Source organism: Artibeus jamaicensis, unplaced genomic scaffold (assembly GCF_021234435.1).
Source record: "Artibeus jamaicensis isolate MK-2021 breed Jamaican fruit bat unplaced genomic scaffold, CSHL_Jam_final contig_241, whole genome shotgun sequence".
NCBI classification, from domain to species: Eukaryota; Metazoa; Chordata; class Mammalia; order Chiroptera; family Phyllostomidae; genus Artibeus; species Artibeus jamaicensis.
The window spans coordinates 6,854,718-6,870,706 of NW_026521509.1; the positions used below are offsets into that span (position 1 = coordinate 6,854,718).

Sequence of the window (15,989 nt, forward strand, 5' to 3'; positions counted from 1 at the left end):
CTCAAAAGCACTCCCTTCCCGCCCTGCCCCGGGAAGAAGTAAAGTGGACGTTTCGGAGGCCGTGGAGAAAGCAACTGCAGTGGCTTTTGCCTGTCATTACAACATAAGTGGGGGAAAATGATCAAGACAACTCGGGCTTTCTGGCTGGTTTTCCGCTTGAACACTTTGCGTTTTCTAAGTCCGCGTGCTCCTATATCCCAACTGCGGTCAGAGCAGGGAGCGGACGAGGGCTTCAGGCAAGTCCGTGCACCACGCCCCCTAGGCTGGTCACCTCCCTTTATTGGCCTGGTAGCCTGTCACTCCAATCTGGCTCCCACTCCAGCTAACCATTCACGTAGTTCGGTTGCGTCTTGGTGTGTTTAATGTTGCCAATAACGAGAGATTTTTTTTTTGGGAGGGGGGAGGCGAGTACAGGTCGTGCTGCAATTAGTTCATTGAAAACTCAGTTGCTCTCGGAGCGGAGGAGCAGACTGCTTTCAGCTTTTCTTCTGCTCACTGGTAAAATCTTCTGTGGAGAGCTGCAATAATGCCCAAAAGAAAGGTAAGTGAAATAGGAAGATATAAGGGGGATTGGCTACTGAAATACATATTTCTTAACCGGCAGAGATTTTTTTTTTAAAAAAAAGGATTTTGACTTCAAGTTCAATTTTGTGATGTGTGGAATGGAAGGGGAGGGAAGGGCAAAGAACGGTCGGTGTAAGGTTTAGGATGGTCTCTCATGCAACTAGTAGTTCACTTTTGACTTGTTTTGTTCAAGGCAAAGAATCGCTTATGAGGTGTCTCCATGCTGAATTACAAACAGCCATAGCGCTGTGCTGTCGCTTCCTACCCCACCCCCCTTCCTCCGCTTACCCTATTGGAGAACACTTCTCCCAACCGCACTTCCAGGCACCAGTTTCCTCCTCAGCCTCCGTCTTTTCTCCGGGAACCATCCCGTTTAGGAGTACGAAAGCCGTGGCTTTCTCCCATATTTGCCTTTGTTCTTCCCGTTTTCTTTTTCCTTTTTTCCCCTTCCCTCCTCCACTTCTTGTCATGCCAGATGGCTATGCAATGGTAATCCTGTGCCATTAGGCGGCGCAGACTTCAAACTGTCCTAGAGAAGGGAGAGATTCACCGCTGTAATTAACAACTTTAGGTCTGAGAGCGCTGGGGTTCTTCAAGCTCTCTGTCTAAAGGTGGAAAGAAACAAGAACTAAAGTAGTTAAAGTGTTGTTCGTGTTGGCATAGCAACATGCAGAAGTGATATGAGCTCCTCAAGGGCTACAGGTCTCCCGAAAACGCTCACTTCAAAATTTGTGGCTCCTCTCTTGGACGGGAAATAAATTCACGCTAGGTGTTTGTTTTGGGAGGAAGGGTCCCTTAGAAGTGAAATTGAATGCAGTTTCATGCTTGATAAAATTGTAAAACACGGTGCTAATGTAAGGCATTATGATTGTTTTGATATGATTCTTATTATTCTATCCACCTTCCCTATTTCTATAGCATAGGAATAAGATTGAAATTCCCCAGGGCTCTGGGGCTGTGCTATGAATCCTGCAATGGTTTCATAATTCCCAGGCTAGAGCACTGCTCAGACACGGGAAGCAATGGTTTCTAACCACCATCCCCCTTTCTGAGATTCCCGCCGTTGCACTTTCCTAGGCTTGTGCAATGTGTCTTGCTATTTTGCAGAGCTGACAGCAACCTTGTAGCAGGTAGTGGCGGGAAGTTTTAAAAATGCGGCTGGCTTCTCAGAATAACGCATTGACGTTGTAACAAAGAGATTTCCCCCCCCCTTCAAAGCATTGTGGGGGTTGTAGTTCTTGTGTTAAGAACTTGGAGGGTAGGATAGTCCAGACTAATTAGAGAGGTTCAGATAAATACAATAGTATCTCAAACATAAGGCAAAACAGGGAAATGGCATGAAGCCCCGCCTTCATTCTGCCCGCCCCCACAGTTTTCTTTGGGGCTTTAACACTAGCAACAACAGGTGGATCTTAAAATTTTAAAGGTTTGTTTTTTTTTAGGAGATGCAATGTACACAAAAGGATGAAATTGATTATCATTTGTGTAAACTTAATGTCTTGTGAATGTATTTGCATCTCGGTGCACATTTGCACAGTACTAGACAGCAGTATGTAGCATGCTACTAGGAAATAACGCGCAGCTATTTGAATGGGAATCTGGGGAAAAGTCCTAAGCGGTTATGTCGCAACTGTAATCCAAAAGTATTACTTTCTCATCTATATGTTTATATCCATGACCTTTTTTCTGTATGGTTTTCTTCTCTGTATAGGCTGCAGGTCAAGGCGATATGAAGCAGGAGGTGAGTTTCTTTAGTTTTAGAATCTGTCAAAAATCCACTCCTTTTTAAAACTTGAAGCTCATAAAGCAGCTAAAATATAGATGCTGGTTAGTATAGTTCACCACTTGAGTGGTGACCAATATATATGTCAGTGAGCTCTCTCAAAAATGTAGTATGGATTGAAAACTCCAAACTTCTTGGAGTTTAGGACCTTATTGTTCTTGTTAATATCTGGAGGGAGCTTCTTCCTTTTAAGCAAAAGAATTGCTTTGTCAGTTTACAAGAAGGGGCTATATTGTCATTTCTAAATATGTTCCTTGTTACTAGTGATTTTGCGCATTTAGCCTAGCAATTGAGGTTTAATTTCAGATTTTTTCTTAGTTATATGGAGTCTAGAGGAGGGAGAAATCAAAACTTATTTCTACTATGACACTTTATAATCAAGTTCATAATTGCTTTTGTAGTGTAAATAATTGCATATTTATGTAGTGTTACACTAAGTATTTTCACTGAAATATAAACAATTCTAGTATTGTGTATCCATAATTCTCTGAACTGATATATTTTTTCCACATATAGCCAAGGAGAAGATCGGCCAGACTGTCTGCTGTAAGTAGTCTTTTTAAAATTCTGCCCATGTATTGTGAAATATAATTTTAAAATTCAGGTAGTCCTGGACAATACTATATTTACAAGATTTATTTTTAAGGAAAAACTCTCACATGAAGGAAATGTTTCCCTGGTGTTCAGCTTGAACTATACCTATCTGTTTCAATTAAGAGGTTGAATGCTGTTAGTGATCTTTAATTCTGACTTCTTCCTCCCCCCCATCTTGACTCATGTTTCTTTGTGTGTTTGTTTATTCACTTTTTGTTTTGTTTTTTTAATACAGATGCCTGTGCCCATTATACCAGAGTTGAAGCCCAAAAGATCAACTCCAAGAGTAAATATTCAACATGCAATGTTGAGAGAAAATTGCTTTTGTTCAAAAACATTCTTTTGGAAAAGCATACAACTGATTGTTTTTATTTTCTGTTCACTTAGTAATATATTACATTATACCATTTGGTACATCTAATCTCTTTGAGTAAAGGAATATTTGTTCATGTATTGTGATTGTCCACTGTATTTTGGTCTTTTCATTAGGAAGAAACAAAACAAAATTTTAGTTGGATAGACCTGTAAAATGTACATGCCTTTGACATAATACAGTCACAATACCCATATTCCTAAAAAATCAAAAGGTGTAAATTATAATAACCAAGGCAATACTTTTTAATAATTTTAATAACTAACACATTTGATACTTCACAATTTGCAAAGTGCTTTCACATGCATTATTTTTAAATGGACTGAATTGATTTCATATAGGCTTCTGTGCTCTGATGTCATAGCTAAAGACATTGGAAATAGAAATAGCCTCAATATTAAGTTCATTTTATACTTTTTTGTTTATTTATATGCAAATGTGTGAATATAATTCAATTTTATTTTAAGTGCTTTATTGAGGTACGATTTATGTTTTTAGGATTGATTGAATTATTAAAATCATAAAAGTTTAAAGCTATAAGAACATTAGAGTCATGTAATCGCATTGTTTTGTGGTTGAAGAAAGTGCATTATAGTCTTATTTGTAAACTGCTTTGAAATTCTTGATTAAAAGATACTGATAAAATTAGGGTAAGTGAAGTCTTAAAAATAAGAGTGAGTGACAATACAAGAGAAAGTTTATTTTTTTCTCTATTTCACATTTCAAGATCACTATTGTATAAAATTAGGTACTCAATTTATAGGTTATAAAAATTGTAAACGCTTTATTTCCTTTAAAAATAGAAAGTATTGGTAGAATGAAACAGATAATATATAATCTTGGACTTCAAAATACTATGTACCTAGCCCTGGCTAGTTTGGCTCAGTGGATTGAGTGCCAGCCTGGGAACCAAAGGGTGGACAGTTTGATTTCCAATCAGGGCACATGCTTGCGGGCCAGGTCCCCAGTAAGGGGTATGTGAAAGGCAACCACATATTGATATTTTCTCCTTCTCTTTCTCCCTCCTTTCCCCTCTCTCTAAAAATAAATAAATAAAATCTTTTAAAAAATAATAAAATACTACCTATCTATATTGCATTTAACAGTTTCTAAAGCAATTTCACATGTATTTTATCATTTGCTCCTTATAACATCCCTATGACATAGATGGCATTACTGTCTTTTATATATGAATGAATAAGCTCAAAGGGATTTATGCTTTTGCTCAAGATCACATAAAGAAGGATCAGATGCAAATTTCACAGATATTCTGGCCCTTTAACCCAGTGCTCTTTCTACTACATATGTACTTAGGCAAAAATCTTTCTTGATAAAAAACAATCATGATTTGAGTCATTCTAAAATTTGTAGACACATAGGTTTAATCAGCTATGTCCCCAGGTGATCTCTTTGAAATGTATGTAAATTGGTAATCTCTCTAGTATTTCTCTTAATTACTACCAATGAAGTATTTGTAATCAACAAAACCCTGTTGCTAATTATTAGACATGACAGAGATAAACTAGCCCCTCTAGTCAAAGGCAATTCATTTATTGGTCTAACCTAATGCTGGCAGTTGGCCCTGAGTCACCACTGTTCTAACTTGTTGCTGCTCATCTAAAAGAAAATTTGTTTAATTTGTATTGGAAGAACATTATTTATTTTTATTATTATTTTTTTCCTTGTGGCTCTGTCATGTACCTTTTTAAAAATATATTTTATTGATTATGACATTACAGTTGTTCTATCCCCCCCCTTCATTCCCCTCCACCCTGCACACCCCCTCCCCTACCATTCCCCCCCTTTAGTTTATGACCATGTGTCTCATGTTCTTTAGATTCTATATCTCCCCTACTACTCTTGCCCTCCCCCCATCTACTTTCTACCTACCATTTATGCTACTTATTTTCTATACCTTCTCCCCCCTCTCCTTCTCCCACTCACCTGTTGCTAACCCTCCATGTGATCTTCATTTCTATGGTTCTGCTCCTGACCTAGCTGTCCTCTTAGTTTGCTTTTGTTTTAGGTGTGGTTGTTAATAACTGTGAGTTTGCTGTCCTTTCACTGTTCATCTTTTTTATCTTCTTTTTCTTAGGTAAGTCCCTTTAACATTTCATATAAAGGCTCAGTGATGATGAACTTCTTGAATTTGATCTTATCTGACAGACACTTTATCTGCCTTTCCATTCTAAATGAAAGCTTTGCTGGATAGATCAATCTTGGATGTAGGTCTTTGGATTTCATGACTTGGAATACTTCTTTCTAGCCCCTTCTTGCCTGTAAGGTCTCTTTTGAGAAATTCACTGACAGTCTGATGGGAACTCCTTTGTAGGTGACTGTCCCCTTAGCTCTTGCTGCTTCTAGAATTATCTCCTTCATTTTAATCTTGGCTAATGTAATGATGATGTGTCTTGGTGTGTTCCTTCTTGGGTCCACCTTCTTTGGGACTCTCTGAGCTTCCTGGATTTCCTGGAAGTCTATTTCCTTTGCCAGATTGGGGAAATTCTCCTTTATTATTTGTTCAAATAAGTTTTCCACTGGTGGCTGTTCCTCTTCCCCTTCTGGCACCCCTATAATTCGAATGTTGGAACATTTAAAGATGTCCTGGAGGTTCCTAAGCCTCTCCTCATTTTTTTGAATTCTTGTTTCTAGATTCTTTTCTGTTTGGTCTTTTTTTTCTCTTTCTGGTCCACTACTTTGATTTGAGTCCCAGTTTCTTTTCCATTACTATTGGTTTCCTGTGCATTTCCCTTCATTTCAAGCAGTTTAGCCTCCATATGTTCCTGTAATTTGTGACTAAAATCCACCAGTTCTGTGAGCATCCTGATCACCAGTGTTTTGAACTGTGCATCTGAAAGTTTGGCTATTTCTTCATTGCTTAGATTTATCAGCTCTGAGGCTCTAAGTTCTTCTTGAGCCATATTTTGATCTGTTCATGCCTGTTAGGTATGAGGAGCAGAACCTTAGATGTTCACCAGGGCGGGGCCACCCAGGTCGCTGGTTTGTGAAGCTGTAGGTGGGGGCGGGGTCAGAGAGGGACAGTGGCGGTTTTCTCTGCCGCTTCCTGCCACTGGGGCCTGCACGGGCTGTCTCACTGCTCCCTCCTTCACCGGTTTATCTGTGCACAAATGTGTGACCGTGGTCAGCCCACAGTGAGTCCACCGCCTTGCACCCTCAGTGGGTCCGCCCGCTTCTCCACACCTGGGATCCGCCTACAGCTGCCGGCGCACCTGGGTCGTGCACCCGGGTTGGTCAGGTGGATCTTTCCTGCCCACCCCACTCTACTGCTGGCTCTTCCCTTCTTACCGGTTTGGCTGAAAGGTTCGTTGTTGTCAGACTTCTGTGAAGTTCAATTTTCTGTGGTTTTGGCTGCATTTTTGTTACTAAAACTTTGTTGTTTTTAAACTTGGTTGTGGGAGGAGGCACAGTGCTTCCACCTACGCCTCCATCTTGGCGGAAGTCTACATTATTTATTTTTAATATATGTGAAGGAATTTATTATTTATTCAATTTTAGTTTTTCAATTATAATTGACATTCAATATTATATTAGTTTCAGGTATATTAGTTTCAGGTATACAGCATAGTAGTTAGACATTTATATAATTTATGAAGTGATCTCATTAAGTCTAGTACCCACCCCCACAGCGTACATAGTTATTACTATATTATTGACTATATTCTCTGTGCTGTACTTTATATTCCATTAATGTTTTGTAACTGCCATTTTGTACTTCTTAACCCCTTCACACTTTTCATCCTGTACCCCCGTACCCCTCTCTTTTAATACTACATCAGTTTACAATGAAAATGAAGGTCTCTAGTGATAATTTGGTTGCTATAAAGTTTTTACAGGTATTTTAAAGCTTTTTCATAAATTATTACAAGATCTGGTAAAATATCTTGGGGCATTTAATCAATACACCAGTTAAATTGTATATTTATTTTTATTATTTTGTGTTGCTGGACAGAAAATGAAAAAAGATGATCTGATGGAAACGACTGTAACTACAAGTCCCCAAAACATAGCTGAAACCAAGCAAGAAGAAGCTGTTAAAGAACACAGCAATGAAAATGCTGAAAATGGAGGAGCCAAAATTATAGAGGTATTTACAATATTAACAGATTTGTCCATTTGAAAGTTTAACAACTGGTGCAACTGGATGAAATCTTATTTGCCTTGTAGTTTAAAAGTTGAGACAGCATTAATTTAGTAGTGATTCTATCATGTCTTAGTATTTCCAGGCTGCTATAACAAAATACCACAAATTGGGTGGTTTACAAACAACAGAAATTTATTTCTGAGTCTAGAGGCTTGGAAGTTCAAGATCAAAGCTACAGTATTTTGGGGGCTGGTGAAGACGTGCTTCCTGATTTATAAATGGCAATCCTCTCTGTGTCCTGACATGATGGAAGGTCCAGAGAGCTCTGTCCTTTGTAAAGACACTAATTCCATTCCTGACAGCTAACTCATAACCTAAAAACCTCCCATAAGACCTGCCTCCAAACACTACCACATGGGGGATTAGGTTTCATCATATGAATTTGGGAGAACACAAACATTGAACCTATAACATATAGTATAATGGTATGTAAAGGGAAAATAAAGAAAATGAATATTAATTTAAATATGAGATTTACATGTATGGGTAGTAGGAGCAGTGGCTTAGTATTGCTATTAGTAGAACAACACCAGTGATAATGATTTAGTAATATAATGACCCTCTTATTAAATACAGACTAATTATATATTCCTTTTGTCAGGACATTGATTATTTGTAAATCCTTTTCCCTAATCATGATTATTTCCACCCTCTGCAGATTGCAGAACAAAATATTATGCAAATGTTTCCAATAGGTCTTGCTTTGTATATGTAATGTATACCACATTGTTAGGTATTATAGTAAAACACTGTCAAATCTACAAACTAAACCTGTGCATATAGGGAAAATCTTTTTCTAAGTGATCCTATAATATATGGTAAAAACATTTCAAGTAACTTTTTACAAAAAACGTAATATTTCTTCAAGGAATGCAGTTTTTTTACATTTATGCTACTCATTGAGAATTGCTGATATAGAATGTGTCATTTTTTCTGTACTATTCTTTTTCATATTTTTATAAAGATTATTTATATGAATTAAGTTTCCCTGAAGTTATTGTGCTAAATGTCTGTTTGTGTGGAGGTATTTTAATTAATCCTATTTCTCAGAATATTTTCCTTGTTATGTGATATTTATGAGGCCTTTTCCACACAAAAGTTACTTTTTTGTAAATGAAGTGTTATTTTTTCATAAAATACATATAGTCTTGTCTAAATATTTTGGGGGGATTCTGAATTTAAAAATACAATTGTGATTTTTTCCTCTATATATAGGCTCCTGCTCTTGAAAAAGAATTTGAGGAAATGAAAGAAGAAAAAATTGATATTGAAGAAGAGGGAGGAGAAAAGGGACAAGCAGTGGTATCAGAAGAAAAGAAAAATGAAAAAGAAGATCAGAAAGGAGATGGAGAAGAAGAGAAAGGAGAAGATGGAAAAGAAGACAAAAATGAAAATGAGGGAAAAGGTGAAAAAGAGGATGAAGATGGAAAAAAGGAAGAAGGAGATGGAAAAGAGGAAGAAGACCAAAAAGAGGGTGAAGATGGAAAAGGGAAAGGAGATGAAAAAGATGGTGAAGATGAAAAGGAGAAAGGAAAAGGTGACAAAGATTCTGGGGATGAAAAAGATAAAGGGGAAGATGAAAAACAAGGAGAAGATAGAAAAGAGGAAGGTGATGGAAAAGATGATGAAGATGAAAAAGATGATGAAGATGGAAAAGAGGATGAAGATGGAGAGAATGACAATAGGAAGGATGGAGACAAAAAAGATGATGAAGATGGAAATGAGATAGATGGAAAAAGGAAAGAAGATGGAAAAGATGACAAAGATGGGAAAGAGGAAGAAGGAAAAAAGGAGGAAGGTGGAAAAGGAGATGGGAAAGGTGGAAGGCATGGAAAGGAAAATGAAAATAAGGCTGAAGTTGAAAAAGAAGAGGTCAAAAAAGAAGATGGAGAGAAAGAAGACCCTCAGAGTATTGTTTAAAGCTGCCCTATGTAGTTTCATAATTTGGTAATATGTGCCTACGTGTTGTAATGTTAATAGAGGTAAATATTTTTATCAAATGTTTTATAAGCAGTTTTTCTTTAGCATTAACTAAATTTCATTATATCTTCACACTGATCATTAGCTACATTTCCTAACATAAAACCTTTGTAAGTTTTGTGATTATAATAGTGGAATATTTAGAAAAAGACACTTTCAGATTTGTCAGTAAATTTCCTTTTGTGTAAGTTATGTGTTAAATCTTTGAACTTCAATTTTACTCCTGTATGTGATAATTTCATAATGTGCAGAGATCTGAAAAGAAAAAATCATGTGTGGTTCTCTAGGTTGCTTTTATAAAGGTGAAATATTTTCACATAATGCTAAGGAGTTAGAATGATCTTTTCCAACTGTGACTTGTTCATTCCAGAAGGGCAGTTCTGATTATATGTGTATCCACAAAATTTTACTGCTTACCTTAATAAAAATTCTCTTCAAAGATGATTGTAGTTTATTATATGTCCAAAATATAGTTAGTTAATAAAATATTATGATGCTTGATATAGTCCTATTGTGCTGTTCATGAAATCATTTAAAATTTTGTTTGCACTTGGGTAAAATTAACGACAAAATTCATTATTTTAATTATTTCAAAGTGTACAAATCAGTGCTCTTAAGTATATTCACAGTATTGTACAATCATCACCACCAACTCCAGACAACTCCACACCCACTGGTCCTTGGCAACCACTAATTTATTTCTGTCTCTATGGATTTGCCTCTTCTGGATACTACATATAAATGGAATCTTGGAACATGTGCCATTTTTACCTGACTTCTTTCACTGGGCATAAAGTTTTCAGTTTCATTCCTATTGTAGCATATATTATTTCATTCCTTTTTATGGCTAATATTATTGAACCAAAGTACTACATTGTTAGTTGATGGACATTTCAGTTGTTTCCATGTTTTGTCAATTATGAATAATACTTCTATGAACATTCATATGCATGTTTTTGTGGGCACATGTGTTTTCATTTCTCCTATGTATGTATCTAGAAGTGGACCACAGGTTCATATAGTAATCCTGTGTTTAACTTTTTGAGGAATCCCAGGCTATTATCCAAAATGGCTTCAACATTTTATATTCTCACCAGCAATGTATGAGGGTTCTAATTTTCCTACAACTTTGTCGGTACTTGTTATTGTCTGTCTTTGCATTATAACCATCCTAATTGGGGAATTAGGGGTGATCAAAATCATGATGATTTTGATTAGCACTTTCCTAATGAAGTTAAGCATCTTCTCTTGTGCTTATTGTCCATTTGTATATCTTTTTTGGAGAAAATTCTAACAAAGCCTTTGCTCATTTATTACTTGGGTTTTAGTATTAAGTTGTAAGACATACACTTTGGATATAAGTCTTACCAGATATAATGATTTGCAATTTTCCCCCAGTTTATAGGTTGTCTTTTTACCTTTTAAAAAAGTATATTTTATTTATTTTTAGAGAGGGGGAGAAAGAGGAGAGAAACATCAATGTGTGGTTGCCTCTCATGCACCACCTACTGGGGATCTGGCCCAAAACCCAGGCATGTACCCTGACTGGGAATCGAACTGGTGACCCTTCAGTTCACAGGCCAGTGCTAAATCCACTAAGCCACACCAGCCAGGGCTCTTCACATTCTTGATTGTGTTCTTTGATGCACAAAAGTTTACAATTTAAGTCCAATTTATCTACTGTTTTATATGTTGCTTATGTTTTTGGTGACATGTCAAAGAATCTGCTACCAATCCCCAGGGTACAAAGATGTTCCCCCATAAAAAGAGTGTCACTTATAGTTTTATCTCTTACATTTAGGTTTTTTGTATGTCTTTCATTAAATTCTGTATATGATGTTAAGTAAGAGAACAACTTCATTTATTTGCATATGACTATTTCTCCAAGCACCATGTCTTGAAAAGATTATTTCCTCATTAGATGGTCTTCGCATTCCAAAAATCAATGGATCACAGATGTATGGATTAATTTCTAGACTGTTAATTCTAAACTGTTGTTCTACATCCATATTTCTATGTCAGTATCACACTTTTGATTCCTGTAGCATTGTAGTTAGTGGGTTTTTTTAATTTTATTTATTTTTTAGACAGGTGAAGGAGGAAGAAAGAGAGAAACATCAATGTGTGGTTGCCTCTTGTGCGCCCCCTACTGGGGACCTGGCCTGCAACCCAGACATGTGCCCTGCCTGACTGGAATGAAATCCGGGACCCTTTACTTCACAGGCCAGCACTCAATCTACTGAGCTACACCAGCGAGGGTGCATTAACTTAGTCTTTTTTTTTTAGATTTATTTATTTATTTATTTATTTATTTATTTATTTATGTTATTCATTGTGATTTTATTATTATTTTTAAATATATTTTATTAATTATGCATTACAGTTGTTCTATTTCTAGTCTTAACAGTGAAGTATATGTTCTCCAACTTTGTCATTGATCGCTCAGGTTCCATTACATTTTTCTATGAGCCTTAAAATCAGTTTGTTTATTTCTACAGAAAAAAATGGCAATTGGAGTTTTGATAGGCACCACAAAAATATGCAGATAAATTTGGGGCACCCTGCCATATTAGCAAAATTTTCTTCCAATCCATGAACATGGGATAGATTTCTATTTATTTAGGTTTTCTTTACTTTGTTTTAGGACTATCCTATAGTTTTTAGTGTGCACATCTTACACTTTTTTGTTTATTGTTTTTCAAATACGGTTGTCTCCATTTTACCCCACCCTCACTTCCAACCCCATCCACCTCCACCTCCCACCCTCAATCCTACCCCTCTGGCTTTGTCCACAGGTCCTTTCTACATGTTCCTTGACTACCCTTTCCTTATCCCATTATATCCCTTGCTTTTCCCCTCTGGTTACTATCTGTTCTTTATTTCATGACTCTGATTCTATTTTCCTTCCTTGTTTGTTCTGTTAATCAGGTTCAGCTTATAGGTGAGATCATATGGTATTTGTCTTTCACTGCCTGGCTTATTTCACTCAGCATAAAGCTCTCCAGTTCCACCCATGCTGTCGCAAAGGGTAGAAGCTCCTTTTTTTTTTTCCTGCTGCATAGAATTCCATTGTATAACTGTACCATAGTTGGTTTTTTTTTCTTTTTTAAATTTTAATTGTTGTTCAAGTACAGTTTTCTGCCTTTTACCCCATCCCAGTCCCCGCAATCCTGCCCACCTCCCTCCCGTTTCCACCCCTCCTTGTTATTGTCCATGTGTCCTTTATACTTGTTCCTGTGAGTCCTTCCCCTTTTCCCCTGAAATTCCCTCCCCTCTCCTCTCTGGTCACTGTCCCCCTGTTCTCTATTTCAGTGTCTTTGTTTTTATTTTGCTTATTTGTTTGTTTTGTTGTTTAGGTTCCTGTTAAAGCTGAGATCATATGGTATTTGTCTTTCACCACCTGGCTTATTTCGCTTAGCATAATGCTTTCCAGTGCCATCCGTGCTGTCACAAAGGCTAGGACTCCTTCTTTCTTTCTGCTGCATAGAATTCCATTGTGTAAATGTACCGTAATTTTCGGATCCATTCATTTACTGATGGGCACCTTGTTTGCTTCCAACTCTTGGCTATTGTAAATTGTGCTGCTATGAACATTGGGGTCCATAAGTTCTTTTGGATTGGTGTTTCAGGGTTCATAGGATATAATCATAGCAGTGGAACTGCTGGGTCAAAAGGCAGATCCGCTTTTAGTTTTCTGAGAAAATTCCATACTGCTTTCATACTGGTTGTATGTCTGCAATCCCACCAACAATGAACTAGGGTCCCCTTTTCTCCACAACCTCTCCAACATTTGTTGTTTGTTGCCTTGTTTATGATGGCCATTCTGACCGGTGTAAAGTGGTATCTCATTGTGGTTTTAATTTGCATCTCTCTGATAGCTAGTGATATTGAGCATCTTTTCAAGTGTCTCTGGATCCTCTGAATGTCCTCCTTGGAGAAGTGTCTGATCAAGGCCTTTGCCCATTTTTTAATTGGATTGCTTGTCTTCTTAGAGTGGAGTCATGTAAGTACTATATATGTTTTGGAGATTAAACCCTTGTCTGAGGTATCCTTGGCAAATATGTTTTCCCATACAGTAGGTTCTCTTTATTTTAATACTGTTTTCTTTAGCCTTGCAGGAGCTTTTTATTTTGATGAGGTCCCATTTGTTTATTCTTTCCTTTATGTCCCTTGCTCTAATGGACATATCAGTGAAGATGTTGCTGTATGAAATATCTGAGATTTTCTTGCCTATGTTCTCCTTTAGGACTTTAATAGTGTCATGGCTTATATTTAAATCTTTTATCTCCCTTGAATTTATAATGATGTATGGTGTAAGTTGGTGCTCAAGTTTCATTTTTTTTTGCATGTAGCTTTCCAGTTCTCCCAACACCATTTGTTGAAGAGGCTATTTTTATTCTATTTTATGTTACTGCCCACTTTGTCGAGTATTAATTTCCCATAGAGACTTGGGTTTATTTCTGGGCTCTCTGTTCTGTTCCATTAGTCTATGTGCCTGTTTTTATGCCAGTACCAGGCTGTTTTGATTACAGTGGCCTTGTAATACAGTTTGGTATCAGGTATTGTGATCCCTCCTACTTTGTTCTTCTTTCTCAAAATTGCAGCTGCAGTTCAGGGGCATTTATGGTTCCATATAAATTTTTGAAGTGTTTGTTCTATGTCTGTGAAGTATGTCATTGGTACTTTAATAGGTATTGCAGTGAATGTGTATATTGCTTTGGGTAGTATGGACATTTTGATGATGTTAATTCTTCCCATCCATGAACACGGTATATGTTTCCATTTGTTTGTGTATTCCTTTATTTTTTTTTTCAGTGTTGTGTAGTTTTCTGCATACAGGTCTTTTACCTCCTTGGTTAGGTTTATATCTAGATATTTTATTTTCCTTTTTTGCTATATCAAATGGGATTTTTTCCTTGATTTCTGCTTCTGCTGTTTCATTGTTAGTATACAAAAATGCCTTTGATTTCTGGATATTGACTTTATATCCCGCTGTTTTACCAAATTCATTTATTAGGTTGAGCAGTTTGGGGGTAGCGTCTGTAGGATTTTCCATGTACACTATCATGTCACCTGCAAACTGATTGTTCAGCTTTTTTAAAATTTATTTTTTAATTTATTTTTTACAGTTGTTCTATTCCCCCCTTCATTCCCCCCCACCCTACCGCCCCCGTCCCTACCATACCCCCCTTTAGTTTATGACCATGTGTCTTGAGTTCTTTAGATTCTATATTTCCCATACTATTCTTGCCCGCCCCATCTATTTTCTATCTACTGTCTATGCTACTTATTTTCTGTACCTTCTCCCCCCTTCTCCTTCTCCCACTCCCCTGTTGCTAAGCCTCCATGAGGTCTTCCTTTCTATGCTTCCACTCCTGATCTAGCTGTCCTTTTAGTTTGCTTTTGTTTTAGGTGCGGTTGTTAATAACTGTGAGTTTGCTGTCCTTTCACTGTTCATGTTTTTTTAACTTCTTTTTCTTAGATAAGTCCCTTTAACATTTCATATAATAAGGGCTTGGTGATGATGAACTCCTTGAATTTGATCTTATCTGAGAAGCACTTTATCTGTCCTTCCATTCTAAATGAAAGTTTTGCTGGATAGAGCAATCTTGGTTGTAGGTCTTTGGATTTCATGACTTGGAATACTTCTTTCTAGCCCCTTCTTGCCTGTAAGGTCTCTTTTGAGAAATCCACCGACAGTCTGATGGGAACTCCTTTGTAGGTGACTGTCCCCTTAGCTCTTGCTGCTTCTAGGATTCTCTCCTTCATTTTAATCTTGGCTAATGTAATTATGATGTGCCTTGGTGTGTTCCTTCTTGGGTCCAACTTCTTGGGGACTCTCTGAGCTTCCTGGATTTCCTGGAAGTCTATTTCCTTTGCTAGATTGGGGAAATTCTCCTTTATTATTTGTGCAAATAAGTTTTCCACTGGTGGCTGTGCCTTTCCCCCTTCTGGTACCCCTATAATTCGGATGTTGGAGCATTTAAAGATGTCCTGGAGGTTCCTAAGACTCTCCTCATTTCTTTGAATTTTTGCTTCCTGACTCTTTTCTGTTTGGCCATTATTTGCTTTCTTCTGGTCCACTCCATTGATTTGAGTCCCAGTTTCCTTTTCATCGCTATTGGTTTCCTGTGCAATTCCATTCATTTGAATTAGTTTCTCCTTCATATGTTTGTCTAATTTGTTGGTATAATCAACCAGTTCTGTGAGAATCCTTATCACCAGTGTTTTAAACTGTGCGTCTGAGAGTTTTGCTATTTCTTCATTGCTTAGATTTATAGGCTCTGGGGCATTGAGATCTTCTTGAGCCATTTTTGGTCTGTTTGCGCCCCTTAAGTATTAGGAGTGGAGCCTTGGAGTCCTAGGTGGCTGGGTTGTGACACTGTATGTGGGGGCGTGGTCAGAGCGGGGAAATTGGGGACCCCTCAGCTGTTTCGTGCCACTGGGTGAGGAGCTGAGCCTTACTGGTTCACTGGGCCAGGCCACTCAGAGTCGCTGGGTTATGATACTGTATGTGGAGGCGGGGTCAGAGC

The 15,989-nt window shown here is 37.4% G+C and overlaps 1 protein-coding gene across 1 annotated transcript; it reads left to right on the forward strand.

Annotated features, from left to right (window-relative positions):
* Positions 1–386: 386 nt before the first annotated feature.
* Positions 387–9,946, forward strand: HMGN5 (high mobility group nucleosome binding domain 5). The gene is made up of 6 exons (XM_053662429.1): positions 387–541; positions 2,276–2,305; positions 2,864–2,893; positions 3,177–3,227; positions 7,285–7,419; positions 8,692–9,946. Exons 1-6 carry the CDS (start codon positions 527–529, stop codon positions 9,394–9,396), a joined length of 966 nt encoding a protein of 321 aa, XP_053518404.1. The 5' UTR covers positions 387–526; the 3' UTR covers positions 9,397–9,946.
* Positions 9,947–15,989: the final 6,043 nt, after the last annotated feature.

Coding starts and splice junctions, on each gene's coding strand:
- HMGN5 (XM_053662429.1), top strand. Junction 2,894..3,176: donor GATCGGCCAGACTGTCTGCT/GTAAGTAGTCTT, acceptor TTTTTAATACAG/ATGCCTGTGCCCATTATACC. Junction 7,420..8,691: donor GAGGAGCCAAAATTATAGAG/GTATTTACAATA, acceptor CTCTATATATAG/GCTCCTGCTCTTGAAAAAGA.